At 62.2% G+C, this 27,817-nt stretch overlaps 1 protein-coding gene across 1 annotated transcript; it reads right to left on the bottom strand.

Annotated features, from left to right (window-relative positions):
- On the bottom strand, window positions 1-26,874 carry LOC118657825 (kinesin-like protein KIF19). The gene is made up of 20 exons (XM_036312461.1): window positions 26,828-26,874; window positions 26,244-26,295; window positions 25,057-25,137; window positions 21,234-21,344; window positions 18,992-19,079; window positions 17,870-18,006; window positions 17,585-17,710; window positions 16,414-16,608; window positions 14,786-14,938; window positions 13,893-14,015; window positions 13,112-13,259; window positions 11,025-11,268; window positions 9,721-9,901; window positions 7,826-8,009; window positions 6,414-6,541; window positions 5,292-5,401; window positions 4,340-4,445; window positions 3,593-3,889; window positions 2,943-3,084; window positions 1-101 (listed from the first exon to the last, which is right to left on the bottom strand). Exons 1-20 carry the CDS (start codon window positions 26,872-26,874, stop codon window positions 1-3), a joined length of 2,754 nt encoding a protein of 917 aa, XP_036168354.1.
- Between the last annotated feature and the right edge of the window lie 943 nt (window positions 26,875-27,817).

Here is a 27,817-nt window from a genome sequence, read left to right as displayed (position 1 = left end):
TCACAGGGGTCTTCTCGGGCCCTTGGCGCTGCGGCCCCGGGGCCTGCGAGGGCTGCTGGGGGGCAGCGGGCTGCGGCCTTGGCCTCCACTGTCTGCAGACCCTGGAGGGGGGGAGATGTCAGTCTATGGTCCAGGCCAACTCCAGGCAGCCCTCTCCCCCCACCCCCCGCCCCCCGAGCCTCAGCAAACATGCTCAGTGCGCTCCCGGGCTCCCGGGTTTTCCACCAGACCCGCGCCCGCCAGAGAAGGGGGTCCCTGTCCACTGCTACGTGCAGTGCCCGTCTCCACGCAGAGGCCACCAGCCCCCGAGGAGGGATGTGGCGCTACCGTCCCGCTGGGCCCTCAACATGCGATGTGACCCAGGGACTGGCTTCCACTCCGGCCTCAGCCGGCCCCACGGAGGACGTGGCCTTTCCTGACACCTGCGGGGCCCACTCCAGGCCCTCGTGGATCTGGGAGCGCTGGTTTCTCTTGGGCCTGGGCTGGGCCCCGGGTGTCCTAGGGACTTGCTCTCACTGCCTGTGGCTGACAGGTACTCCCCTCTGCTGTCCGCCAGAGAGCTGCCAAAACAGTCACCCCTTTGGGGATATGATTTTAAACTGCTTATTAAGAAACAAGTCTTGCCCGGCCGGCGTGGCTCCGTGGTTGAGCATCAACCTATGAACTGGGAGGTCACAGGTTTGATTCCCAGTCAGGGCACAGGCCCGGGTTGCCAGCTTGATCCCCAGTGGGGGGTGTGCAGGAGGCAGCCGATCAGTGATTCTCTCTCATCACTGATGTTCCTATCTCTCTCCCCCTCTCCCTTCCTCTCTGAAATCAATAAAAATATATTTAAAAAGCAAGGAAGGAAGGAAGGAAGGAAGGAAGGAAGGCAGGAAGGAAGGAAGGAAGGGAGGAGAAAGAACCTCTGACACCCTCTTCCTCCCTCTCTGCCCAAGGGACTCAGCGGGGAACCCTGTATAGGAAGGAGACCTCAGGGTTCAGCCTCAGCCTGATTTGAATTAATTTGAATTCCGTGTGGTGAACCAGAGGGCTCCGGGCAGGCCTGTCAGCTGGACCGTGTCCCAGAGTGTGTGTGTGTGTGTGTGTGTGTGTGTGTGTGTGTGAGTGTGTGGGTATGTGTGCATGTGAGTGTGTGCATGTGTGTGTGAGTGTGTGCGCATGTGTGTGAGTGTGTGTGTGTGCATGTGTGTGAGTGTGTGTGTGTGTGAGAGTGTGTGGGTATGTGTGCATGTGAGTGTGTGCATGTATGTGTGAGTGTGTGCGCATGTGTGTGAGTGTGTGTGTGTGCATGTGTGTGAGTGTGTGTGTGTGTGTGAGAGTGTGTGGGTATGTGTGCATGTGAGTGTGTGCATGTGTGTGTGAGTGTGTGTGAATGTGTGTGAGTGTGTGAGAGTGTGTGCATGTGTGTGTGTGTGTGTGTGTCCTCAACTCCCTGTGAAGCGCTCCTTGCTCTTCTGAAATCTGAGACCTGCTTCTCCCTTGACCTGTCGCCTCCTATACACCACGCTGCCTGTGCCTTTGGAATGTCCATGGACCCGTCATGCCTGAGTGGATTCCCCACGCGTGTATATTACACTTTGTTTTGTTTTTGTTTTTTAAATATATTTTATTGATTTTTTACAGAGAGGAAGGGAGAGGGATAGAGAGTTAGAAACATGGATGAGAGAGAAACATCGATCAGCTGCCTCCTGCACACTCCCTACTGGGGATGTGCCCGCAACCGGAATCGAACCTGGGACCCTTGAGTCCGCAGGCTGATGCTCTATCCACTGAGCCACACAGGTTAGTGCATATACTACACTTTGATTTCCTCCTGTTACTGTGTCTGTGAATGTGGTCGGTGTCCCGGCCAGAACTCAGAAGGTGGGAGGAGGATCGCTGATGTTTTAGCTCCCACACGGGTGAGAGGACGGGTTTCTTCCAGCTCCAGCTCCGGGGAGCGAAGAAGCCAGAGGAGCGGGACGGCTGTGCGGCGTGTGGAGCACGAGGGCCGCGGAGGCTCCTGCCCTCCCTCCTCGGCCGGGGACAGCTCCGGTCTGTGCTCCAGTCCATGGGGACTGACACGTCATACACGCAGCAAACACGGTCACTAGAAAGGCTAGATGAGACGCTTTAAAACGCAGAACCCAGCCCTAGCTGGTGTGGCTCAGTGGATAGAGCATCGGCCTGCAGACTGAAGGGTCCCGGGTTCGAATCCAGTCAGGGCACATGCCTGGGTTGTGGGCTCAATCCCCAGTGTGGGGCGTTCGGGAGGCAGCCAATCGATGATTCTCTCTCATCATTGATGTCTCTCTCTCCCTCTCCCTTCCTCCCTGAAATCAATAAAAGAATACATTTAAAACAAAACAAAAAACAACGCAGAGCCCAGGGCATCGACCAAGCGGGCGCCGTCCGAGCTCCACAGGCCTTTCTAACGCTGGGCCCTTCCCTGCTGGGGCCCAGGAGGAGCCCACGCCCTCCCGTCTGCCTCTGCGGTGGGATCCACTAGAAACACCCCGTACCCTCGATAGCAGGCGCCCGGGCAGCCCCACAGCGAGGATGTCCCGCAGCCACCGTTTCGGGGGGGGGTGCTCCTTTCCTGTTCTCATTTCCCGTTTCCCAAGCCCCACAAGGAGCGTCTATTTCTGTAAGGACTACAAGCCCGGGAGCCAGGACTCCGGCCTCAGCTGAGGAGCCAGAGGCCAGGGCGGCGCTCGCTGCTGAGGACGATGCTACACTCGCTGGGTGCCACTCCTGCAGAGGCTGGGCAGCTCTAACGGCCTCTCTCCGGAAGCCAGTGGCCACTCGCTGCCCTGAGCCCTGAAACTCACCCGCACCCAGGAGCACACACCTGGCACAGGGTCACCTTTGGGGCCGGGGGGGGGGGGCCGCGGGGGGGAAGCGGGATGGAGTCCAAAGGACACAGAGACACCAGCCCGCGCTCTCTGCTGGCCCTGTACCTGCGTGGGGGCCAGGCTTCGTCTTGGAGGCCGCGGGGACAGCAGGGAAGAGGCCCGAGGACTTTGACGGCTGATGGGGTGCAGGGGGCGTCTGGCTCTCATCCCAACGTGCTGGGGAGTGGGGCTGGGGCTTCTCCGTTGCCTGCAGGGGGGAGTCACACAGCAGGGCAGGGTGTGGGGAGGATCAAACATCAGGGTCACGTTGAGATGAACCCAAGCACTGCTTCAACGCCGACTGTGTGCCAGTCTGCTCTAGGTGCACGGGGTCTAGTGACCATACACCCTAAAGAAGGGCTGCCTGTCCCCACGTGTCCCCTTCTCAACACCGCCCCTCCGCGTGGATGGGCTCCCATCTAACCCACTGCGATGGTTCACATTTAAATCCACAGGCTGAGCCCGGCCGGCATGGCTCGGTGGTTGAGCATCGACCTCTGAACCAGGAGGTCACGGTTCGATTCCCAGTCAGGGCACAGGCCCGGTTGTGGGCTCGATCCCCAGTGGGGGGCGTGCAGGAGGCAGCGGTGCAGGGACCTGGCTCTCTCCTCCCCTTGTGCCCAGGGCCCATCCACCATGACCCTGCTGGTGCCACCTGCCCTCTCTGCTGTCCGCCTCGACCCCTGGGACAGGATGCGAGACCCTTGTCCACCCACCGGCCGCACGCCTGGGCTGAGGCGAGGGGACCGCCTGCTCCGGGCCTTCCTCTCCAAGGAGCCCTTCCGGCCGGGGCTGGCGCGGGGCCGCCTGCTGCCTGCTGGGCTCGCGTCCCTGGAGTCCGGAAGGTGGAGCGAGGAGCGGCCACTGCCGCCCTCCCGGTCCTGGGCCTGGCAGCGCCGGGAGGCCGCGACGAGGGCGATGCTCTTGGTGCTCGCGGCCACCTCCGTGAGGTCCAGGCCGGCCAGGGAGCTCAGCCTGGAGGCCACGGCCTTCGCCCTTGGAGTGCCAGGCCGCTGAGGGGACACCAGTGGGGTCAGGCCGGGAAGCACAGGGGCCTGGCCCAGGGCAGCCGTTCTCGGGGGGGGGTGGGGGGGGGGAGGACTGCTTTGGGGAGACAGGGCCCGGAAGCACGTGAGAAGCCGGGCCTGAGCGTCCTGTGAGGCCAGTGCTTGGGCCTCAGGTCGCGGGCTCAAGGGCGGAGGGGCCATGGCTCCTACACCAGCTCCCAGAGCCACGGAGGGGCGTCCCCAGGACCTGATCCGAGCACCCGCACAGCCCGAGTCCCGGAGCAGGGGCCCCGGGGGGTGGGGGGCTCCCAGAGGCCAGGGGCCGTCTCCGCACGGTCATCCCGCCGCTGACAGCCATCTTGGCGGCTGCGTAAAGAGGGTCCCCTTCCGGAAGCTTCCCTGCTGCTCGCCCCAGCCCAGCGCAGCTCTGATGGGCCCCGTGACCCGCACACCCACCTCGTGCGCTGGCGGCGTGAGCAGGATGCGGAGGGGCGGCGGGGCGAGGGCAGCCTGCCTCCCCCACTGTTTTGAGGGAGTGGCTTTCGACACCTTGAAACCATGGCTGCGAGGAAACACAGGGGCCCCTCAGGCTCCACCTGTTGCCCCAGAGGAAGCTCGAACCCGCGCTGCGGCCCCGGTCAGGCCCCGCGGACACGCTGCCTCCGAGGGGACCCGCCAAGTGCGCCAGCGACCGGCAGGCAGGACACTCGCTCGGAAGGAGGCCGGAGGCCGGCGGTTGGGGGCCTTCGAGGGACAGACTCGCCGGGAGGCGGCCCCTGAACACGCTGGCCCTCCCGGCCCTGGCACCGCCTTCTCCCGAGACCGTGGGACCCGCGGTTCTCAACCTGTGGGTCGCGACCCCTCTGGCGGTCGAACGACCCTTTCACAGGGGTCGCCTAAGACCCTCCTGCATGTCAGATATTTACATGACGATTCCTAACAGGAGCAACATGACAGTTATGAAGCAGCAACGGAAATCATGTTATGGTTGGGTCACATGAGGAGCTGTATTTAAAGGGCCAGAAGGTTGAGAACTGCTGCCCTGGGACTGTCTGGGGGACAGGACGTCCTGCTGCGCCGAGGAGGGATGGCAGCAGGTGGTGTCGGGAAGGGGGCCGCTCACCCCAAAGACCAGCACGTTAGAGGCAGGACTTGGGGCTGCCCCATCCCAGGAGGGCAGATGTGGCCAGTGATGTGATAATTGTGCTGCGTGATGAAACCCCAATAAAACCTGGACAAGGAGGGGGGGAGCTTTCTGGGGGGGACACGGGGGTGTCCAGGAGGCTGCCTGCCCAACCCGGGGGGTGGGGAGTCTGTCCCGGCCTCCAGGCCTCCAGGCCTCCAATTCCCGCAGCCTCCCCTGGATCCAAGGGCAGGCGATGCGCGGCCGGAAGCAGAGCCCGCTCACCTGTCCGTCTCCAGCAGCATCTGCGGCAGCTCAAAAGGGGCTGGTCTCCTGTCGGCCTGGTCTCCGGGGGCCTCCTCTGAGGGTGGAGATGTGCTCCCCACAGAGCCATCCTGCGGGCAGACAGAGGAGGGAGCTCGGGGAGGCATCCGCAGGGCGCAGCCAGCCAGTGTATCCTGAGGCCCCGAGGGCGGGGAGGTGCCCTCCTGCCGCCGCCCAGCAGCTCTCCTCCTCGGAGGCCCTGGCACAGACAGAAAGGGGGCCTCTGCCAGGAGCGAGGGCCGGGCCTCGGGGGGCCTTGACCCTGGAGCAAAAACGGGCACAGAGTTGGCCAGTGGGGCTCGTTGGCTGGGCGTCGCCCCAGGAACCAGGAGGTTCGGTTCCCGGTCAGGGCACAGGCCTGGGCTGGGGCTCGATCCCCAATGGGGGGCGTGCAGGAGGCAGCCGGTCCATGATTCCCTCTCCCTCCCCCTCTTTCTAAAAGTCAATAAAAACATATTTAAAAAACAGGCACGGGGCGATGCTGGCTGAAGTCAGGGGGTTCTCCTCTATTTCCCCAGAAGGCAAAGCAGAGGGTCTGTGGGCTGGGGGACCAGGCCTAGCCGCGGCGTGGGCAGAGCTTGTGACGACCGTGTTGGTCTCAATAAGGAACTCAGAGCCCACCCCCCTAAACCCCTCCCCAAGGGCATCCCCATCCCTACCCCCACCTCCCTCCTTAAGGTGTCCCCAGAACGGGCAGTAGACACGGGGCCTGGAGCACCCCCTGGGCACCCCCAAGCCCAGAGGAGAGCCTGAGACCCGAGGGCTTGCTGCGGCCCCAGAAGATGCCCTGGCCCAGGCTTCCTTCCTGCCGGCCGTTACCTCTAGCAGTGGCCCAGGTTGCAGACCTGCCCGTGAACATCACACCCCGGAGCCCTGAGTCCCCCGAGTCGCTCCCCCACACCGGCCGGAACCGGAACTGCTAGGTGCGTCTGGCCAGAGGCGGCCCGTTCCTGGGTCCCCAAGTTTCCTCTTCCCACCTCCAGGGCCAGTGTCCCAGGCTAAGCCCAGGCTAAGCCCAGGCGGGCGGGAGGGGACACGCCGACCAGAGCTGACCCAGGCCGACCCCCCAGCGCCCGGACTCACGGGCAGGGAGCTGGCCGCGGCCGTGGCCGAGTGCAGCAGCAGCAGGCGGTCCAGCGAGCCCCCGCCCAGCTCCCGCGCGTACAGGCCGTAGCGCTCGTCCAGCGCCGCGGGCACGGGGAGGCCGGCGTCTGCGGGAGGAGGGAGAGCCGTCAGGGCACGCCGCCCGGTCCAGAGCGGGGCGCGGGCGAATCCTCCCCAGGGGCCGCGTTTCTGTGACTTCCTCTCTGCTCCGTCCGCTGCTTGGAAATGTCCTGCTGGTTCACGGCCCGCCTTTCATCATAAAGTAACACGGGGACTTCCAAGAGTGAGTAACGGGCAGGTTAGAACTCAAGGGCCTGGCTGGGGTGGGTCCGTGGCTAGAGCATTGGCAGGAGAATGGTCTCGGGGTGATTCTGGTCAAGGGCACGCGCTTGGGTGCAGGTTCCCCGCCCGGTGGGGATGTGTGTGGGGTGCAACCAATTGACGTGTCTCTCTCACACCCGTGCTTCTCTCTCTCCCCCTCCTTCCCTTCCACTCTCTCTAAAATCAATGGACAGCCCGGCCTGCATGGCTCCGTGGTTGAGCGTCGACCTATGAACCAGAAGGTCAGGGTTTGATTCCCGGTCGGGGCACCTGCCCGGGTTGCGGGCTCGATCCCCAGTGCGGGGCGTGCAGGAGGCAGCTGAGCAGTAACTCTCATCATTGATGCTTCTCTCTCTCTCTCCCTCTCCCTTCCTCCCTGAAATCAATAAAAATATATTTAAAAAATAAAATCAATGGGGAAAAAATCCTCTGGTGAAGAGTAACAGCAACAACGAAAAGGAAGCTGAATGCCGAAGCCGGTTTGGCTCAGTGGATAGAGCGTCGGCCTGCAGACTGAAGGGTCCCAGGTTCGATTCCGGTCAGGGGCATGTACCTGGGTTGCGGGCATATCCCCAGCGGGGGATGTGCAGGAGGCAGCTGATCGATGTTTCTCTCTCATCGATGTTTCTAGCTCTCTGTCTCTCTCCCTTCCTCTCTGTGAAAAACCAATAAAATATATTTAAAAAAAAAAAAAAAAGGAAGCCGAAGAGCCCGTCCTAGGTGTGCGGCCAAAGGAGCAACAGGTGGTCGGGCAGCTCAGGCGCGAGGCTCGCAGCAGCGTGAACACCCGGTGCCCCGAGGCGGACGCACTGAGGCGTGAAGGAAGGTGCTGACCGGGCGGCGGGCGCACTGGCCTGCACGCTGCGGAGGAGTGAAGGGTCAGGCGGCGGGAGCCTGGGCGGCACAAAACCTAAACGGTCCCAGCAGATGGCGCAACAAATCGTGTGCATCTCGGCAGAGGGCACCGACCTCGCACATTAGCCTCGCGCGCACAGCGACACCTGGGGTGCACGGTGCGGGGCGCATGGTCCGGGGTGCACGGCGAGGGGGGAAGCAGGGCCCGGCCTCACCCTGAATGAGCTGCCGCTGGTCCCGGATGATCCGCTCGCACAGCAGCTGGTGCTGGCGGAGGCGCCCGATGAGCAGGTCCCTCTGCGCCAGCAGGTGCGCCCCGTGCAGGCGGCCGGCCTGCAGCGCTGCGTTCTCTGCCTCCAGCTCCTGCGCGCGGCACAGAAGCCGCTCCTCCAGCCGCGCCTGCGGGGACCAAGGTCTGTGCCGCCCCACCCGCCCGCTCCCCCCACGGACCCCGCCCACATGCCCCTAATGGACCAGGTGTACAAATTGAACTCAAGAAAATAGGCAGCGGCAGGTGTGGCTCAGCGGTTGAAGGTCGACCCATGAACCAAGAGGTTCGATCCCGGTCAGGGCACATGCCAGGTTGCAGCTCGATCCCCAGTAGGGGGCGTGCAGGAGGCAGCCGGTCCATGATTCTCTCATCATTGATGTTTCTCTCTCTACCCTCTCTCTTCCTCTCTCTCTAAAATAAATAAATAAATAAATACACATTTTTAAAAAGGAAACGGGCCAGTGATGGGCTCTGAGGATGTGTGGCCTCCCCCTGCGTTAACCGAGTCTCTATTCTCTGTGATCCGGTGCCCTGACCTCTGGGGCCCTGCTCACCTGCAGGGCTGGCCTCCCAGGGCCGGCCGAGTCCCGGAGGCGGAAAACCACTCGCCCAGGAGCACACCTGTCAGGTGCAAACCCAGCCCAGAGCCCACCACGCCCTGCATGGGGCTCTCACACTGCGGCTCTGGCCCCCGCCCTCGCCACCCAGGCCCGGGTACCAGACAGCTCATCTCCAACTTGCCGCAGGCAGATGCCAAGATATTAAGAGGGCCTTGGGCTCTGGCCGGCTTGGCCCAGTGGATAGAGCGTCAGCCTGCAGACTGGAGGGTCCCAGGTTCAATTCCGGCCAAGGGCACAGGCCTGGGTTGCGGGCTCGATCCCCAGTGGGGGGCGTGCAGGAGGCAGCTGATCAGTGATTCTCTCTCATCAGTGATGTTTCTATCTCTCTCTCCTTCTCCCTCTCTGAAATGAATAAAGAAATATACATATTTTTTAAAAGTTATGAATAATTTTAAAAAAAAGAGGGCCTTGGTTTGGTGACAGTTTTTAAGTGAAGTAAATGCCACCTGCTTGTAGCGACAGGACATCATCAGACTCGGCCACTAGCCTGAAAACACCCCTGCGCCCATTCACCTCGGGGCGGGACACAGCCAGCTGCCCGCACTTCCCCCAGGTCCCCGCTGCATAAACAGCTCAGATAAACCGCTCGCTCTTGCCCGGCCGGCCTGGCTCCGTGGCTGAGCATCAGCCTAGGAACCAGGAGCTCAGAGTTCCATTCTGGGTGGCGGGCTCGATCCCCAGTAGGGGGCGTGCAGGAGGCAGCTGGTCCATGGTTCTCTCATCATTGATGTTTCTCCCTCTCCCTTCCTCTCTGACATCAATAATATACTTACAAATAAATAAATAAATAAATAAACAACTCGCTCTTCCCAGGAAACAGCCTGGGAGAAGACTCACTCTCCAGAGAGGTTCCGAGAGCCGGGCTTCCCGGGCCGCGTCCCTGGCCTCTCTCCGCCGGCCGAAGCCCCTCCCAGGAGCCGCCGAGGCCCTGCCGCCCCGGGAGGAGCCGGTGTCGTCCTCAGACCGGCAGCAGGGCTCTCGGTGGACTCCACGCGGCCTCCCGCCCTGCACGCGGGCCCTGCCACCCGGTGTGGCCGTCGCTAACATGCAGGGACATGGGTTTGCAGCCAGCCCAGCTCTGCTCCTGCCCTGGGGACCGGGACCGGCTCTCTGACCGCCGAGCCGGCTTTCCCGCCCGCAGAGCCAGCGCCGGTGCACGAGCAGCGATCCATGTCGTGACTCGGCCCAGGTGGCGCCCGGGCTGCCGGCCACTCCCCACCTGCAGGGCCACGGCTCCCCGCTGTGCGGCCAGCAGCAGGGAGACCTCCTCTCCGGCCAGCGCTCCCTCGTGGGGCTCTGCGGACTCGCCCTCGTCCCCGGCTGCGTCGGCCACCGCCTGCTGCTCGTGCCCCGCAGGTACCTCGTCCTGGGCGTGGTGGGGGGTCTTCTCCCGCTCCCAGCTGCAGCCATGACAGGGGCGGGGTCAGAGCCCTGTGGGCGCCGCTGGCTAGGCACAGGGAGGCCACGGAAAGGGGCAGGGCCGGGTCTGCTGTCTGACAAAAACTGGAAAAAGTAAAGAGGTGAAGGGCCCGGCCGGTGTGGCTCCACCTGTGGACCAGGAGGTCGCCGTTCGATTCCCGGTCGGCGCACATGCCCGGGCTTCAGGCTCCATCCCCAGTAGGGCGAGTGCAGGAGCCGATCCATGATTCGCTCTCACTGATGTTTCTATCCCTCTCCCTCTCCCTTCCTCTCTCTCTAAGAATTAATAAAAACCGATTAAAAAGAAGAAGAAGCAGTGAATGTTTGCAGTATGATCACCGAGCAATTAAGCCAGGGACCCTGTAGCCAGCCCGCCCCTCCCTCCTGGACTCCTCTGAGGCCCGGTGAGCTCAGGGCAGAACAGAGCCTGGGCAGGTGCCGTCGCCCGTGAGGAAGGACACGGGAGCTGCGGCTGGAAAGGGGCGGGAGTTCCTCGGAAGCAGGCGCTTGCGCGGTGAAGCGAACAGACAGAGAGGAGGAGGGAGGACGGGAGAAGACACGGACGGATCGCAGCATGCAGGCGGGTGCCCGGTGGCCCGCACGTCCAGGCCACTGCGGCGATGCCGGGTGTCCCAGCGTCATTGCTAACTATGCCGCACCTCCCACGCCTGTCTGGGTGACAAAGCACAAGGCCGGTCCAGCTCGGGCAGCCTGCTCACTGCGGGTGGCGGGGAGGAAGGGTGGGCCGTCCAGAGAGCCGGCCAGTGGACAGACACTCACCCTCGGCCAGCCCCACCCCCTGAGCCTCAGCATCGCCCTCCGTCCCACGGGCTGACCCGGCCTGCAGCGCTGGCTCTGGGCTCCAGCCCGTGAAGGGGCCAGCGGGACCAGGGCGCCATCCCCACCTGCTCCAGCCTCGCTACAGGCGGGAGGGCGGGAGGGAAGAGAAGTAGCCCTCGGCTAAAGGCCCTGTGGGGACCCGCAGGCAGGGGAGGGAGGCTAGACAGTCGCAAAAAAGGAGCCCCCACCAGCAACCCCACTGGTTCTTCTTGGCCCTCTTGCCCCATCGGGAGGGTGGCGCTGGGCCCTGGGCGGCACACTCACTCTGCAATGGCCAGCAGGTGCTGGGACACGTCAGCGTGCAGCTCCATGTTGGCGTCCTCCAGCTCCACCGGGCTGCGCGCCATCTCCAGCTGCTCCTGGAAGGTCCCCGCGAGCTGGGCCCGGGTCTCGTTCATCTGCAGGCGGCTGTCCTCCTCCGGGTCCTGGGCGGGCATCGTGACTGGGGCAGCAAGAGAGCCGGCTGCACCAAGAGCGGTGCCACCTGAGCCAGGGCTGAGCTCCAGGCCTGCCCACCAAACAGGTGGAGCTCGCGCCCTGTGAGGGTGAGTGGATGGATGGGTGGATGGGTGGGTGGGTGGGTGGATGGATGGGTGGGTGGGTGGGTGGGTGGGTGAATGGATGGGTGGGTGGGTGGGTGGGTGGATGGGTGGGTGGATGGATGGATGGGTGGATGGGTGGATGGGTGGGTGAATGGATGGGTGGATGGGTGGGTGGGTGGATGGGTGGGTGGGTGGGTGGATGGGTGGGTGGATGGGTGGGTGGGTGGATGGATGGGTGGATGGGTGGATGGGTGGATGGGTGGGTGGGTGGATGGGTGGATGGGTGGGTGGGTGGGTGGGTGGATGGATGGGTGGATGGGTGGATGGATGGGTGGATGGGTGGATGGGTGGATGGGTGGATGGGTGGGTGAATGGATGGGTGGATGGGTGGATGGGTGGGTGGGTGGATGGGTGGATGGGTGGGTGGGTGGGTGGGTGGGTGGGTGGGTGGATGGATGGGTGGATGGGTGGGTGAATGGATGGGTGGGTGGGTGGGTGGGTGGATGGGTGGGTGGGTGGATGGGTGGATGGGTGGGTGGGTGGGTGGATGGATGGGTGGATGGGTGGGTGGGTGGGTGGGTGGATGGGTGGATGGATGGGTGGATGGGTGGATGGGTGGATGGGTGGGTGAATGGATGGGTGGATGGGTGGGTGGGTGGGTGGGTGGATGGGTGGGTGGGTGGGTGGGTGGATGGATGGGTGGATGGGTGGATGGGTGGGTGGGTGGATGGATGGGTGGATGGGTGGGTGAATGGATGGGTGGATGGGTGGGTGGATGGGTGGGTGGATGGGTGGGTGGGTGGATGGGTGGATGGGTGGGTGGGTGGTGGGTGGATGGATGGGTGGATGGGTGGATGGGTGGATGGGTGGATGGGTGGGTGGGTGGATGGGTGGATGGGTGGGTGGGTGGGTGGGTGGATGGATGGGTGGATGGGTGGGTGGGTGGGTGGGTGGATGGATGGGTGGATGGGTGGATGGGTGGATGGGTGGGTGAATGGATGGGTGGGTGGGTGGGTGGGTGGGTGGGTGGATGGGTGGATGGATGGATGGATGGATGGATGGATGGATGGGTGGATGGGTGGATAGGTAGATAATGAATCAATAGGAGAAAATATATGCAAACCATATATTTGCTAAGGGTTAATATCCAAAATATATAAGGAACTCATACAACTTAATAGTAAAAAACAAACAATCCAACGTGAAAAATGGGTGAAGGACCTTAAGAGAGTTTTTCAGAGAAGACGTGCAGCCTGGCCGGGCGGCTCAGGGGTAGAGCGCTGACCTATGAACCAGGAGGTCACGGTTCAATTCCACCCAGGGCACAGGCCCAGGTTGCGGGCTGGATCCCCAGTGGGGCACGCAGGAGGCAGCCGGTCCATGATTCCCTCCCATCACGGATGTTTCTCTCTCTCCCTCCCTCCCTCTCTGACATCAATAAACACATGTTTCTAAGGAAGAAGACATGCAGATCCCAGCAGGCCCGTGACAAGGCGCTCGCATCAGTAATCATCAGGGAAGGGCAACCCAAGCCCGGGAGACACGCCTCCCCTGCCCGTCAGAGTGTCTGTCATCAGGACAGGGGAGAACAAGCCCTGGCCGGGCAGGAGAGCAGGGCGCCTGTGCGAGCTGGTGGGTGAAACCGGTGCCGCCACCGTGGAAAACAGTGTGACGTTCCTTCAAGCCCGGCCCTGGTCACCGACCTCCCAGCCTCCTCCCCACCACAGGGCACCGTCTGTCCCTGAGCTCACAACCCCCCACCCCAGGGCGGCACCGTCGCTGCGGCACCAGGTCTGCGCCAGGTTCTACCTCGAGCATCCGGGATCCCGGCCTCGCTTCTCCTGTGCTCCTGCCTCTCGATCTTGGACTTGAGGTGCTCGATCTGCCTGCGCAGGTCGGAGATGACATCTGTGTCCTGATCCAGATGGCAGGACATGGTCAGCAGGTTGCGCTTGACCTGGTGGCAAGACACACCCCAGGTCAGGCCAGCAGCCCCCGAGGAAACATCTTATAGCCAGGAATGTGCGGCAGGAACATGCAGTCTTGCTACTAAAATTCAAATCAGCCCGGCTGGTGTGGCTCAATGGTGAGCATCGCCCTAGGAACCAGGAGGTCATGGTTGGGTTCCTGGTCAGGGCACAGGCCCGGGTTGCGGGCTCGGTCCCCAGTGTGGCGCGGGCAGGAGGCAGCCGATCCGTGATTCTCTCATCATGGATGTTTCTCTCTCTCTCCCGCTCCTTCTCCCTTCTTTTCTGAAATCAATAAAAATATTTGTTAAAAATTAAAATGAAATTCAAATGAGTACCACTCAGCCTTGAAGAAGGAGGTTCTCACACATCAGACGTGGGCGGCCCGGGGGGCACTGTTCTCTGCGAAGGAAATGAAGGGCCTAGAGGCGAGGACACTGGGTGAGGGGCAGGCAGCCCCGAGGCCAACGCCGGCAGCCTCACCGAGAAGAGGAGGCCCCAGGAGAGAGAACAGGAGGCTGCAGGGCCGACACGAAGCCAGTGGGTGCACCAGAGCTGAGGCCCAGGAGCCCGAAGCTCTGGGGAGCGAGAGCGTGAGGGGCGTGCACCGGGCAGGCACTCACCCGCGTCCTGATGCTCTTGGCTCTGTGCGCGTACAGCAGGGTGCTCCTCGACTCCTCGAAGGACGTGCTGGCGGGGCTGATGTGGGCGATCATCACCGTCTGGCTGTTCCCTCCCAGGGCGTCCTGCTCAGCGGGGGCACAAGCTGGGGCGGCGGGAACCGGCCCCCTGCCCAGTGGTGCTGTCTGCCCCCCACCCCCGCCAGGCCCGTGGGCACCGCCCCGAGGCTCCGGCTCCAAACCCTGAGGAGGGCAGCTCAGGGGTGACGCTCAGGGTGCGTGAGGCCTGTGCCAAGCCCACCCCGTCCGCCTTCCGCTCCGACGCGAGCAGGTTAGACTGGAAGGCGGGTCTGCAGGGACACGCCTGGCTGCACCATTTGTTTGTGTGGAGCACGCCTGCTACAGGGCAGAGGCGACAGCATCGGCTCAGCGTGGGGACCTTCTCACGCAGACTGCCCGTGACGTGACGGAGGCAGTGAGCTCCCTGTCCCTAGAGGTATGCAAGCATGGGCTGCACCATGCTGAGAGGGCGGGCAGTCAGGTCGTGACTAGAGATGGTTTCTACCATGTTTTCCTGCCTTTGGGGGTTCCTAGAAGGGTCCTTAGACCTCACTCAGGGCCTCTCTCCTGGCTGGTAAGTCCTGGAAGATGCAGTCAGCTGTGGCAGCAGGACACACATGCATACCCCCACACACATATGTGCACACATGTGCACAAACACATGAACATACACACCCATGTGTACACACGTGCATGCACACACAAATACACGAACACACGGGCACGCATACACCCATATGCACACATATAGGTGCGCACCCATGCACACATAGCATGTGAGTGCACACATACACACATGTGCACACACATGCACACACCCAGCCTGCAGCTTGTACCTTGAGCAGGCGTGTGAGCTTGCTGTCCCTGAAGTTCACGTACTGCGTGCGGCCGCCGCCCCTCTCGCTGAGCGCGTTGATGCAGTTGCCCAGCGCCAGCAGCGAGCGGTTGATGTGCGCGCCCTCCTGCATCCTTTTGCCGCGGTTCCGGGTCTGCTCGGGGAGAGGTGGGCTGGTGGGAGATGGTCTGTGCCCCACCCGCTCCCCACACCAGGCCCCGGGCCATACCCGTCCCCCGGAAGCTCGGGCCCTGCAGGCACGGACTGGACCCAAACCCGGGGCCGCGAGGCGGGTGACAGAAGCCCGCGGGCACACTGGGCAGCCGCTGGAGGGAGGGGAGCCGTGTGCGGCGCTGGCAGGTGCCCTTCAGCATCATGAATGAGGTAAGCGTGGGCAGGCGTGTCTGCAGCCATCTGATCCAGTGAAGATGCGAATGTGCATTCACGAGGCCGCCCCCTCGCGGCGCCCCCTCATCCTCCCGACATCACACAGGGCCACGGTCCCCCTGCCCTTGCTGTCCAGGACTGGGCCCCAGGACCCAGGACAGCCCTCTGTCCTCCTGCGTCTGGAATTATTCCAGCCGCAGACCCCGCCTGCTCTCCCCGGGAAGCCACGTGAAGGCTCATCAGTGCCCCCCACTCCTGAGGGCCCTGTGCTTCCCGAGGGGCCGTGGCGACGCGTGGCCCGCCCCTCCTCTCGGGACCGTTACCGTCTTTCCAACGGCTGCTGTCTTTGACCTGCTGGCTCTCCTACCTCAGGTTTCCCATGAACATGCACATTGCAATCCTAGGGTTAGGTTACAATATCTGACTCTGGCCCGACCGGCATGACTCAGTGGTTGAGCGCTGACCTATGAACCAGAAGGTCAAGGTTCAATTCCTGGTCAGTCAGGGCACGTGCTCAGGGTTGCAGGTTTGATCCCCAGTGGGGGGCGTGCAGGAGGCGGCCAAGCAATGATTCTCTCTCATCATTGATGTTTCTAAATCTCTCCCCCCTCCCTTCCTCTCTGAAATCAATAAAAACATATTTTTAAAAAATAGTCTGACTCTGGGCCAGGCCTGGCCGATTCAGGAGCCCGAGCGCCAGGGCGGGGCCAGGGCGGGGCAGGGCGGGTGAGGGAGGGAGGGGAGGGCCTCCACGGTCGGGGTCGGGTGGGCACAGGGTGGAGACTGGGATTTGGGCCGCAGCCGGGATCCAGCACTAACCCTCCGTGCTCGGCCAGGCCCCTCCCCCTGGCATGCTCTTCCGTACACTCCCCCAATGTCCTCAGGGCCCATCAGGCCCAGCCCTGAGACCCCACCACTACCACCACCCTCCTCTGAGCTCCCATGAGCTCCGCGTGGACCCCAAATCTCAAAGCACAGCCTCCCCGAGCTGCAATGGTCTGCTCACAATTGTCTCCCCGACTCCTGAGGCTCTGGGCTCCCTGCAGGCGGGTCCGGCCTCAGACGCTGGGGTTGGGGGCGGGGGAGGGGGAGACTGCCACTCAAGCCCTCCCAGTCACTCAGCCAGCGCTCAGGGGGCACCCCAGGCCTGGGAGCTGGAGGGAGGGACAGGGTCCTGCTCACAGACTGAGGGACAGTGGAGGACGGAAGGGGCGGGCGTGGGTGCAGGCGTGGAGGAGGCACCTGGGATGCCCGCTCCGAGCCCGCCAGGTCCACCAGGAACAGCCTCCCGACGCGCACGCCCTCCGCCAGGTGGTGGCCGCGGCCCTGCCGGCGCACGGAGACCTGCAGCACCGCGTGGGAGCGCGAGGACGTCCTGTTGGCGGCCGTGGGCTCCTGCGTGCGCTGCCGGTTGCCTCTGGTGAGGAGCTGCATGATCTGAGGACGGAGCCCACGTGGGGGGCGGCCGTTAGGGCCCGAGGGGCCCTGTGCTCCCTGCAGATCCACCGGGCAAGGGAAGGGGTGCCCCGAGCTCCTGGGGCACCTCGTGCTGGGGTGCTGATGCAGCACCTCGTCAAGGGGAAACGATATCTGGTTTGCGGGTGAAGTGACTGATTCACGGAGAAATGGCAGGTGGCTGGGGCACGCACGGCCCCTCACCATCTTCTGCCTGTGGCAGACATCACCAGTGGATTACCCGTCTCTTCGCACAGAGCCGGGGCAGCCAGAACCCTTCTCAATGCGGATCTCAGGCCCCGACGGGGCGGCAGGTGGGCAAACCCTCCTGCGAGCAAGCAGCTGTGGAGACCACGCCCAGGGGGCTCTGCTCAGCCCTACTGTGCGCACACGTGCTGGGACTGCAGAGCAGGGTGAAGGAAGACGGCACAGTGCTTGTGGCCGAATGGGCAAGAAGCCCGGCATCTACCTGCAGACCCTCCCCGACCTCTCCCCGCCCGAGCCCACAGGGCTGGAGCACGGGCATGGGGCGGGCTGAGCCCTTGAAGGTTCCTGGGCGGTGGGAGCCCACCCCGAGGGCAGTGCTGTGAGGGTGGCACTGGGGAGCCTGGGGGCAGAGAGCAGGGGCAGGGCTGCAGCGATGCCCACACTCGCCCTCGCTAAGGAGCCACCTCAGGGTGGGGAGGGCACCCAGGGTCACTGAGGCCGCCTGCGTAACTGCAACCGCTAAGGGGGGGCGCTGAAGAGGGGCATCTGAGCAGGGAGGGGGGACCTGCAGAGGTGGGGCTGAGCCAGGGCGTACGGGGGAGCCTGCCGGGAGCGCAGGCCAGAGGGCGGGGAGGTGCAGGTGCTGCCCAGCCCCGGGCTGAGGAGCGACGCTGGGCCGTGTGCCCGGCTCTGCTGCGAACCTGAGGAGAAGGGCCTCCTGGCCTCTCGGAGCGTGGCGCCTGGCCCTCACCTCCTGGGCATTCGAGGTGGAGACCTCCGTGATGCCCGCGATCTGGATGCTGCCCCTGGCGTCCTCCCTCAGCTCCAGGAGCCCCGAGGACGGGTTCAGCAGGTCCCGGATCACCTCGTTGTAGATCTGGGCGAGACAGCAGCCGGAGAAGCAGAGGGCAGGGCTCGCGTCGCTGGGCTCTGCGCCCACCAGAACCTGCTGCTCGGAGGCGGAGGTTTGCCAAGGGCCTTCGGGGTAACGCGCCCGCCTGGCAGGTCAGGCGCCTGAGGCAGGTGGCGGGCTCACCTCCAGGTAAGACATGGACACGCTGGAGTCCACGCTGTCCCGGGTCCGCTCGATGGCCCGGAAGAGGTCGGCGAGGGTCTGCAGGTAGATGCCGGGCTCCGCGTCCATGCCCAGCATCGTGTGGGTCTTCCCGGCCCCTGCAGGCACCACACCCACCGGCCCTGAGTGGGCGCAGACCCCGCCGGGCACCTGCCCAGAGACTATGCCCGCGCCGCCTCGATCGCGCAAACCCTCCCGCTGCTGACATCTCGCTTCCTATTCTGGTAACAAGGGTAAAACTGTCAGTCCGAACCGGCCAGCAGTGCTCAGGTTTTGAGCGTTGACCTATGAACCAGGAGGTCACAGTTTGATTCCCTGTCAGGTTTCTGGGCTCTGTCCCCAGTGGGGGGCATGCAGGAGGCAGCCGGTCCATGATTCTCTCTCATCATTGATGTTTCTGTCTCTCTCTCCCTTTCCCTTCCTCTCTGACATCAATAAAAATATATTTTTTAAACCCACAACACCCTCATCCATCTATCCATCCATCCACCCATTCATCCGTCCATCGGTCCCGCTGCCTGCAGAGGAACCCAGGGTGAAGGAGGTGGTGCGGCCGGAGGGACAGGGGTCTCTCTCTCCTCTCCGAGGTGTCTGGGCCATGTTGTAACCGAATGGCCGCATCACTTTTTAAGAAGTCTCTTCATGGGGCCCCCCGCCCCTCCCCCGCCCACTGACAGGCAAGGACCAGGCTGCTCTTCCCCTTCACTGGCGCCTGGCACACAGTAGGTGCTGGTGACCTTTGTTGAACGGATGAGGGCTAGCCAAGCTGTGGCTGTGGCTGTGGCTGTGGCTGTGGCTGTGGCCAGGCCCTGCTCAGGGCCTCAGTTTCCCCATCTGCACAGGAGGGGCTAGGCCTGACTGCACTGACCGTGGCGCAGAACCGCGGGGAGAAGGCTGCGTGCTGGGGAAGCCACTGTCCCTCTCTGAGGCTCCATGTCCGTCTGTGAGAGGGACCTCCCCTGCCTGTCGAGGCTGCTGTGCCAGGAGCCGGGGCCCAGAGGCCAGTGGGGCGCCGCACCTGGCAGGTGCTTGGGCTGCTAGGGAGCCCGCACCACCAGCCCCCCCTCCAGACACGCCCGGTACCTGAGGGGCCGTAGGCGAACACCGTGGCGTTGTATCCGGAGACGACGCTGTCCACCAGGCGCTGGGTGGTGGCACGATACACGTCCCCCTGCAGACAGACGGAAGGACACCACCGCCCAGTGGACAGCAGCTGGAGGCAGCCTGCGATGTCCATGCCGTGGGGACATGGACAGGGCCCCACAGGGGAGGGCAGTCCAGGCACAGCGGGCGTGGGCATGGCTGGGCTCCACCCTGGATGCGCCGTAACTGCCCCACCTGAGGCCTCACCTGCGCCGGCCCCGCCTCACAGTGTGGACAAGGCGGACCCGCAGGGAGGCTGTGGAGGGGACACTCCACCCTGAGCCTGGCCCCCGTCATACCACACTCCTGTGAGTCCTTTCCAGGGCTTCTGAGAAAACTGGGAGGAATCGGGGGGAACGCAAAGGGCTGGGGCAGCCACGGGGCTGGGCGTCTGGGGGGAGCGTGTGACCCTCTTTATGGGACAAAACTGGGACCAGGGAGTGGAAGTCTCCACCGGCAATTTAAGGTGAGGCGGCAGTACAGCGATGGGAGTGTGCAGTAGTGAGCTCCCTGTCCCTAGGGGCATTCAAGAAAGGACTCCTCCAGGGACCCAGTGGGACAGGATGCAGGAAGGAAAGAGGTGGACTGAGATGGCTGGAAATTCCCTGCCCCCCCAAATGTGCGTCTAATCCCCTTTCCCCAAGTCTGGGCCAGGGAAGCGGGCAGAGGGATGCCATGCCTGGGGTGGCTGAGCCTTTTTGACGCCTGGCAGCTCCCCCCTCACCCCCCTGGAGCTCAGGGCTGCCATGTGTGAGGAGGCCCAGGCCACAGAGGGAGGCCACAGGTGGCTGCTGCAGGTGACAGCCCCCACGGACGCCCGCAGCACCAGTCCACTGACAGCCCCGCGGGTGGGCCATGGGGACGCGGGCATGGTCGGGCCTTCGGGTGCCTGAAGTCCTTCCCCATTATGACTAAAGCCGCCCAGGACTGATGGAAACTGCCAGCTGCAGTGGAGAAGGGCGGGGAGGGGGGCGGGGGGCGCGGGTAGGGCTGGGTCATGGAAGGTGAAGGTGGTGCAGATGGAAGGTCCCCTGGGTGCAGGGCTGGGCCCAGCATCCCAACTTCTTCGCCTGCTGGGGGGACGTTCCCACCTCAGGAGGCCGGGGTTCAGATCCGCTCTGCAGGGCTCGGGAGTGAGCGTCCTTCACTCTGTCACACCGCTCTGAGCCCGGGGACCCTCTGGTGTGGGTGACAAGGCCCCTCTCACGGCAAGGGCCAGGTGAGGTGCTGGTGAGGACGACCTGACCTGGCCTCAGGCTCCTGTCTGTGGGCTGGGGACTCGAAGCCTCAGCCTGGACCCTGCCCGCCTCTGCTCTCACAGTGGGCTCCTTCTTCCGGTCTCAGCTGAAAGTCCCCCCGAAAAGGCCTCCGCTCGCTGCCACCACTGCACCAGTACCAGTGGGTTTGTTTCTATTGCTCACTGTGCCGCCCCTCCTGGGACAGGAGCCCTGTGCAGGGAGTGTGTTCTAGACACATGGCAGCCAGACACCCCTGTGCTAGATGGATGGACGGATGGATAGGTGAATGAATGGACAGATGAATAGACAATGGATGGATAGATGGATGGATGGGAAAATGGGGGATGGATGGGGGATGGAATGATGGATAGGTTTGTGGGTGGATGGATATGGATATGTGGATGAATGAGTGGATGGATGGATGCATGAATGGGTAGATGGATGGGTGGATGGATGGATAGGTAAATGGATGGATGGATGGGTGGAAGGTGGATGGATGAATGGATGGATGGATAGATGGGTGGTGGATGGATGAATGATGGATGGATGGGTAGTGGATGGATGAATGGGTGGCTGGATGGATAGATGGATGGCTGGATGGATAGATGGATGGTGGATGGATGGATAGGTGGATGGATGTATGGATGGATAGATGGATGGGTGGATGAATGGATAGATGGATGGGTGGATGGATGGACGGATGGATGGATGATGAATGGATGGATGGGTGGTGAATGGATGGGTGGGTGGGCAGATGGATGGATGGATGGATGGATGAGATGTGTAAACCCTGCTAACCTCCTTGATCATCAGGGAAACCCCTGTGATGAGCGATGGATGAGACCATCTGGCCACACAGTCCTCCCCAGGGGACGTCAGGGCTTGGTGAGGACAGTCAGGACAGCCTGGCCCAGAGGGACTAAGGGGCAGTGGGCAGAAGGTACCTGCGATGCGTGCTGGTCGAAGACGGTGTCAAAGATGAAGGTCTTCTCCCGGGACCGGTGTGTGCGCAGCGTGTCCTCGGGGTCCTCGCCCGGATCCATGAGCACCACCATCTAGAAGCAGGGGCGGAGCGTCAGTGGGGCTGGGGGGCGCCCAGGGAACCAGGTGGGAAGGCTCCGCAGGATGGGAGGGCTTCGTGAACTGTAAGGTGTTGAGCCAGCGTCTGGCTCCTGCGTTCCCCTGCGTGACCCCAGCACGTTCACTCCCCCGGGCCTCCCTCTTCTTGCCGGGGGCTGAGCTACCCCAGCGAAGGGGAGGACGGAGGCGGGGGCGCACAGGTACCTGGGGAAGGACCCGCCTGAGCTCTGCAGTTCTTGCTTTCTCTGAGGCCCGGCCGACCCTCCTGGCCCGTCCTATCTCACATGGAAGCGTAATTATGGAGGAGGGTGTGAGGACGTCTGGGGGCCATGGGAGGTTCAGAGGCACCTTTCCCAAGGGGTTGGGGGGCAGGGCAATTAGAGACCAGTCAGCTCTGTTTACTCAGAGCTGGAGGGCGCTGGGGAGGAGCCACAGTGTTAGGGACACACGGGCCACGTGGCCACCCACCTCCCTGCCCTGGCCCTTGGTGCTTGGCTTTGGAAACAGGTCCCGGGGGGGAGGGCTGCCCAGAGGTTCAGGGGGCAGGGGGAACAGGCAGAGCAGCCCCAGGAGCCTGGCTTCGGCCAGCACTTCTCCCAGGACATAAGGCAACTCTCTCTCCTTCTAGTGAGGGTCCAAGGCAGCGATCTTCGACCTTTGTCATCTCAGCACATAAGCTAATTACTCAAATTCTGCGCACACCAAAAAATGTATTAATTTTTTGCTGATCTAATAAAAAAAATAGGTATAATTTAAATCAATTTACAAATAATAATTACCTGCCCTTTTTGCTCCAAAGTGACTTTTTAAAAAACCAGGTGCCAATCCCTAGCTGGTTTGGCTCAGTGGATAGAGCATCGGCGTGCAGACCAAAGGGACCTGGGTTCGATTCTAGTCAATGGCACCGAACTTGGTTGGGTTGCCAGCTCCTCCCTGGCCTGGGCCCTTGTCAGAGCGAATGCGGGAGGCAACCAATCGATGTGTTTCTCTTACATCAGTATTTTGCTCTATCTTTCCCTCTCTCTTCCACTCTCTCTATAAGTCGATGGAAAAATATCCTTGAGTAAGGGTTTAAAAAGAAAGAAAGAAAACAACAAAAAACAGGTGCCCATACTCATCTATAAGGATTTCTGGTACCAAGAGTTAACCAATCAAACACAACCTTGTTATGCGACATAACCAATAAGATGCAACTCTACAATGTGACCTATACATTCATGGCTCAGGACAGGGCATTCACACCCACGGCTGTAGTTGTGCTGGCCGCTGTCACTTTTTATTTGACAGTCTAAGGCAGTGGTTCTCAACCTGTGGGTCGCGACCCCTTTGGTGGTCGAACGACGCTTTCACAGGGGTCCCTAAGACCATCCTGCATGTCAGATGTTTACATGACGATTCCTCACAGTAGCAACATGACAGTGATGAAGTAGCAACGAAAATAATGTTATGGTTGGGTCACCACATGAGGAGCTGTATTTAAAGGGCCAGAAGGTTGAGAACCACTGGAAGGGAAAAGAGCGCAGTGCCCTGACTAAAGCGTCGGGTGCTGCCTGTTTTATAAATCCCTGCGGCACCGGTTGAAGTCGCTGGTCTAAGGCGGGAGGACCCGGGCCGCTCCCACTGCACCTGCTGGCTGGCCGGGCCTGCGCTGGAGGGCCCTGGCCCGGTCCCTGCGGGGCTCCAGCCCAGCCCGGGGAGTGGGCCTGGCGGGGAAGGACTCCACACGGAAACACTGGTGTGGAGGGGCATTCGGCCGGTTCACTCTGAAACGTGCCCTAAAGGGAGTCTGTGATCAGGGAGCGAGAGGGACGCGAAAACGGAGGACGTTGCTGCCTGGGAGCCTGGGCTCAGAGGACCTGGACCCTCCGCAGGCCCTCCAGGGGCTCCGAAGGCCTTCGAGTAGCCTGACGTCACTTCAGAACAAGAAGCTAAGCTGGGCCGGCTCGATTGGTTACTTAGAGCAGCATCCCAATAGGCCAAGGTTGCAGGTTCGATCCCTGGTCAGGGCACGCGTGCATACGTGAACAAGTAGATGTTCTGCTCTCACGTCAAATTTAAAAACAGAATAAAAGTAAAAGAAAATGCTACAACATGGACGAACCTCAGAAACACGCTCAGTGCGGGAAACCAGCCGCAAACGGACCCCTTCCCCTGCTCCCGGTGCGATTCCACTGGGTGAGTCGTCCACTCGGGCAAATCCAGAGACAGGGGCCCGGTCACTGGGGCTGGGACAGGGACGGGGGCGCTGCTTAGGGCAGTGATGGCGAACCTATGACACGCGTGTCAGAGGTGACACGCGAACTCATTTTTTTGGTTGATTTTTCTTTGTTAAATGGCATTTAAATATATAAAATAAATATCAAAAATGTAAATCTTTGTTTTACTGTGGTTGCAAATATCAAAAAAATTTCTATCTGTGACACAGCACCCGAGTAAAGTTAGGGTTTTTCAAAATGCTGACACGCCGACCTCAAAAGGTTCCCCATCACTGGCTTAGGGCGTGTGGGTTTCCTTTTGGGGTGAAAATGCTTTGGAACTAGACGGAGGTGGGTGCACACAGTGTGACTGTGCTAAATGCCACTGAACTCTTCACTTTAAAATCGTGAATTCTTAGCCTGATTGGCGTGGCTCAATGGCTGAGGGTTGACCTTTGAACGAGGAGGTCACAGTTCGATTCCCAGTCGGGGCACATGCCAGGGTTGGGGTATTGATCCCCAGTGTGGGGTGTGCAGTAGGCAGCTGATCCATGATTCTCTCTCATCATTGATGCTTCTATCTCCCTCTCCCTTCCTCTATGACATCAATAAGAATATATTTAAAATAAATAAATAAACAATGAAGCCGCCTTTCTAACAACAAACGGCCAATCCGGTCACTTGGCAAGCTCCCCCTCAGCTGTGGCGTTCCTTCTGCAAGTGACCACCTGCTCTCCTGCGCCATGAGCGCCCGACTCCAGCCCGAGTCCGGGGAGCAGGAACCCTTGGCCACACAGCAGGTGAGGTGCCCATCCCTGTCCCGGGCCTAGGACAGTGCTCAGCCAATGAGACTGGCTCCAGCGGAGGGTGGGGGGGCCTGCCCCGCCCTCTCCCACACACCACTGAGCCCCCAGGCTCCCGGGCCTTTCATGACCCCCATCGACCCCCACGGCTCTGAGCTCTGACATCACACACTCATCTGTTCCCAGTCTGACCCCCACACGAAGGGGAGCTGGCGGGGGGCCCTTGTTGCCCCTATGGCTCTGCCTCGACGTCCCCGGTGAGCATGACATAGACATTTTTTTTTTTTTTCTTTTGAGAGGAAGGGAGAGGGAGAGATAGAAACATCAAGATGAGAGAGAATCACCGATTGGCTGCCTCCTGCACATTCCACACTGGGAACTGAGCCCACAACCTGGGCATGTGCCCTGACCGGCAATCAAACCATGACCTCCTGGTTCATAGGTCGACACTCAACCACTGAGCCACGCCGGCCGGGCTAGACATTTCTTCAATGAGCGAACGAGTGAGTGAAAGGGTGAGTGAGTGAATGGGTGAGTGAGTGAGTGAACAGTTCATGGACGAGTAACCAGTGTACAGATGGGCATCAATCACCGAATGAGTGTGAATGAGCGATTGTCCCAGCGGAAGTGGCACGCCCGGGAGGGTGAGCCTCATGCCTGTGGACACCCTCTGTGGCCCTCAGCCTCACCTGGTCACCCACTTTGTGGGCGATGACGCTGGCTCCCTCCTCCTGTTCTGTGTCATTGAGCGGGCGGATCCGAAGCACTACCTGTGGGCGGGACACTGTGCAGCTGCGTCCGGGGCCTCGTTCCCCCTCTTGGCCCTTCCTTGCCGCCCCACCAGCGCTTCCCACTCCTAGGGGAGCAGGTAAGACCAGCGAGCGAACCCCAAGCCCCTCCAGGCATAGCTTTTTAAAAACATATTTTTATTGATTCCAGAGGAAGGGAGAGGGGGAGAGAGAAACATCAATGATGACAGAATCATTGATCTGCAGCCCCCTGCCCGCCCCCTATTGGGGATCGAGCCTGCAACCCAGGCATGTGCCCTGACTGGGAATTGAACTGTGACCTCCTGGTTCCCAGTTCGACGCTCAACCCCTGAGCCACCAGCCGGGCCAGGTATAACTTCCCACCCAGGAGCACGAGCTGCTCACACCCACAGGGTGCTCAGAGGAGCAGGGACTTCAGCGGCCGGCTGTTTCGGATGGGAAGACGGAGGCACTCGCCCAGCCCCACAGCCACTCGTGGTCCGGCCCTCACCTGGGCCTCTGCTCGCAGAAGGTGCAAGGGCTCCATGGCCCATGGCTCTGCACACCCCGCCCCTCTAAGGGAGCACGGGGGAGTCCTGTGGAATCGCAGACCAGGGCCCCAAATCCTCCTCCATCCCGTGAGAGCCATGCCCCCACCCCACCCCTGCTTTCTCTTCTGCAAGACGGGACCGTCCTCCTGGGAGACACAGAAGCTGGGCTCCTCCCTGGGGCAGTCATGGCGGGTCGCTCTGTAACCAGCCTATAGGTGTGGGGCAGGTCCCTGGCCCCATCTCACCCCACGGGCAAATGGGCCAAGGTTCCAGTGACCCAGCAGGTGGATCTGGTCAGGCCTCGCAGGGCCTGGACAGGGCCAGATGGAGGGCCTACCCCATCCCGTTTGGGGGTCCTGGTCTAGGCACTGAGAGTCCCCGGGGAGGGTCAGAGGCAGGGAGTAAAGGGGTATCTGGAGAAGGGTCGCTACGCCCCAGGAGGGCAGTCCCCAGGAGGGAGGCGGGCGGGCCTGCACAGCTGGGCGCGGGGGCGGAGGTCAGCAGGCAGCCAGGAGCGGGAGGCAGCCTCGGGGACACACAGCCCCACGGCTGTCAGGCCACACGAGGGACACTCACCGTGAGCTGCTGGTCCTTGGGTTCCATGTCCCTCGTGGCAGGGCTAACCAGGCTGGGGAGAGGCGGGCACACAGCTTGCTCCCTGCTCCCCGCTGTCCAGCTGCACAGACCTGCGGTGGGTGAGAGGGCAGACAGCCTGCTCCCTGCTCCCCGCTGTCCAGCTGCACAGACCTGCGGTGCGTCACCTGCCCCGCCCTGGTGACATCAGTGCCCCAGGGGCCCCTCAGGGATGCTGGGCTGCCCACGTGCTATGGGTGGGCCCCAAGCAGCCAGGTGGCCCAGGCCCGGTGGGTACAGGCTGGCTGCCCGCCAGGTACATGGTTACAGCACCAGCCTTTGACTGTGCGCTCATCTGATGCCTTGGCAACCCAGGCTCCTCTGCCCCACCGCACCTGCTCCCCAGGTGCGCCTGCCCGAGCCCTGCCCCGCGTGGGCTTGCGGCTTCCCGTGGAAAGGGGGATGGACGCCCCAGCCGACACGCAGTGCAGTGTTCCCAGCTGTGGGGGCTTCTCCCCGAGGAGCTTCTAAAGCACCTGCAACCCCCGGGCTGGCGGACGAGGACGTGGCTGCTGCCCGTGGCTCACCCTATCTGGCTGCGGCCTGAGCGCACTACCGCCTGCTCCTCTCCCATGGCGCCTCCACGGACGCCGCTGCCTGCAGGTCAGGCCCTGACCGTGTGGCAGACTCGCAGGTCCCTGGCCACAGGCAGCCCTTGCTGGTGCGAACCGTCAGTCACTCCTGCACTTGCTATGAACCAGAGACCTAGACCGTGAAGTTCAGGTCAGAAATCCCAACCACAGGGCCTTGGGGCCGCAGAGGCCACTCCAGGGGTGGGCCTCGGGTCGACTGCTCAAGGGCACCACATGCTCCAGCCTCGGGCCTGGCAGACCAGACGTGGCACTTGGGTGGTCTCAGGCAGTGGTATTGGGCACACCCCCGCTCCCTTCCTCAGCCTCCAGGTCCACGTTGGGCTCCAGGATCCGTCCCCAGCCATGAAGCGCCAGCCTGACCCGTCAGGACCCTGCTGGAGCCCAGGTGTCCAGGTTCTGGGACAGGGGCCAGCCCCCCCCCCCCCCTCCCCCCCCCGATGGGCCAGGAACTGCCCACAGGGCCAGCTGGGAAACCATGTCTGCAGCAGAGGAATCAGCAAGCAGTGTTTCAGAACGTCTTTATTGACAAGTTATGTACAATTACAACTAGTGAGTTTAAAGGCATGAAGTCAGTCCTTCGAAAGCGCTGGAATCTGTTAATGGAGCTGGGCCTTTTCCTGCTCCCGCAGGAAGGCAGGAAGGCGGCACCGTTGGCTCCGCTGAAGACCAGGAGAAACGGGCGACGCACCGCAGCGAGGACGCACCGCAGCAAGGACCGCGCACGGAGACTTAAGGCTCTGAGAACAGACAGGAGCACCTGCGGTCGGACGGGCCACGCTGGGCAGCAGGCCAGCCCACGCAACGGGCCGAAACCACATGGCTCTGCTCACTCCCCTTCAGTGGGGAAAGGTCATGTCATCAGAGGACCACAGAAGAGCAGCTAAAGCGACAGCTGGACAGGCCTCTGGGGAGGATGGAAGGCCC

This window comes from Myotis myotis, unplaced genomic scaffold, assembly GCF_014108235.1.
Source record: "Myotis myotis isolate mMyoMyo1 unplaced genomic scaffold, mMyoMyo1.p scaffold_m19_p_6, whole genome shotgun sequence".
NCBI classification, from domain to species: domain Eukaryota; kingdom Metazoa; phylum Chordata; class Mammalia; order Chiroptera; family Vespertilionidae; genus Myotis; species Myotis myotis.
This window is presented reverse-complemented; position numbering and strand designations above follow the sequence as displayed.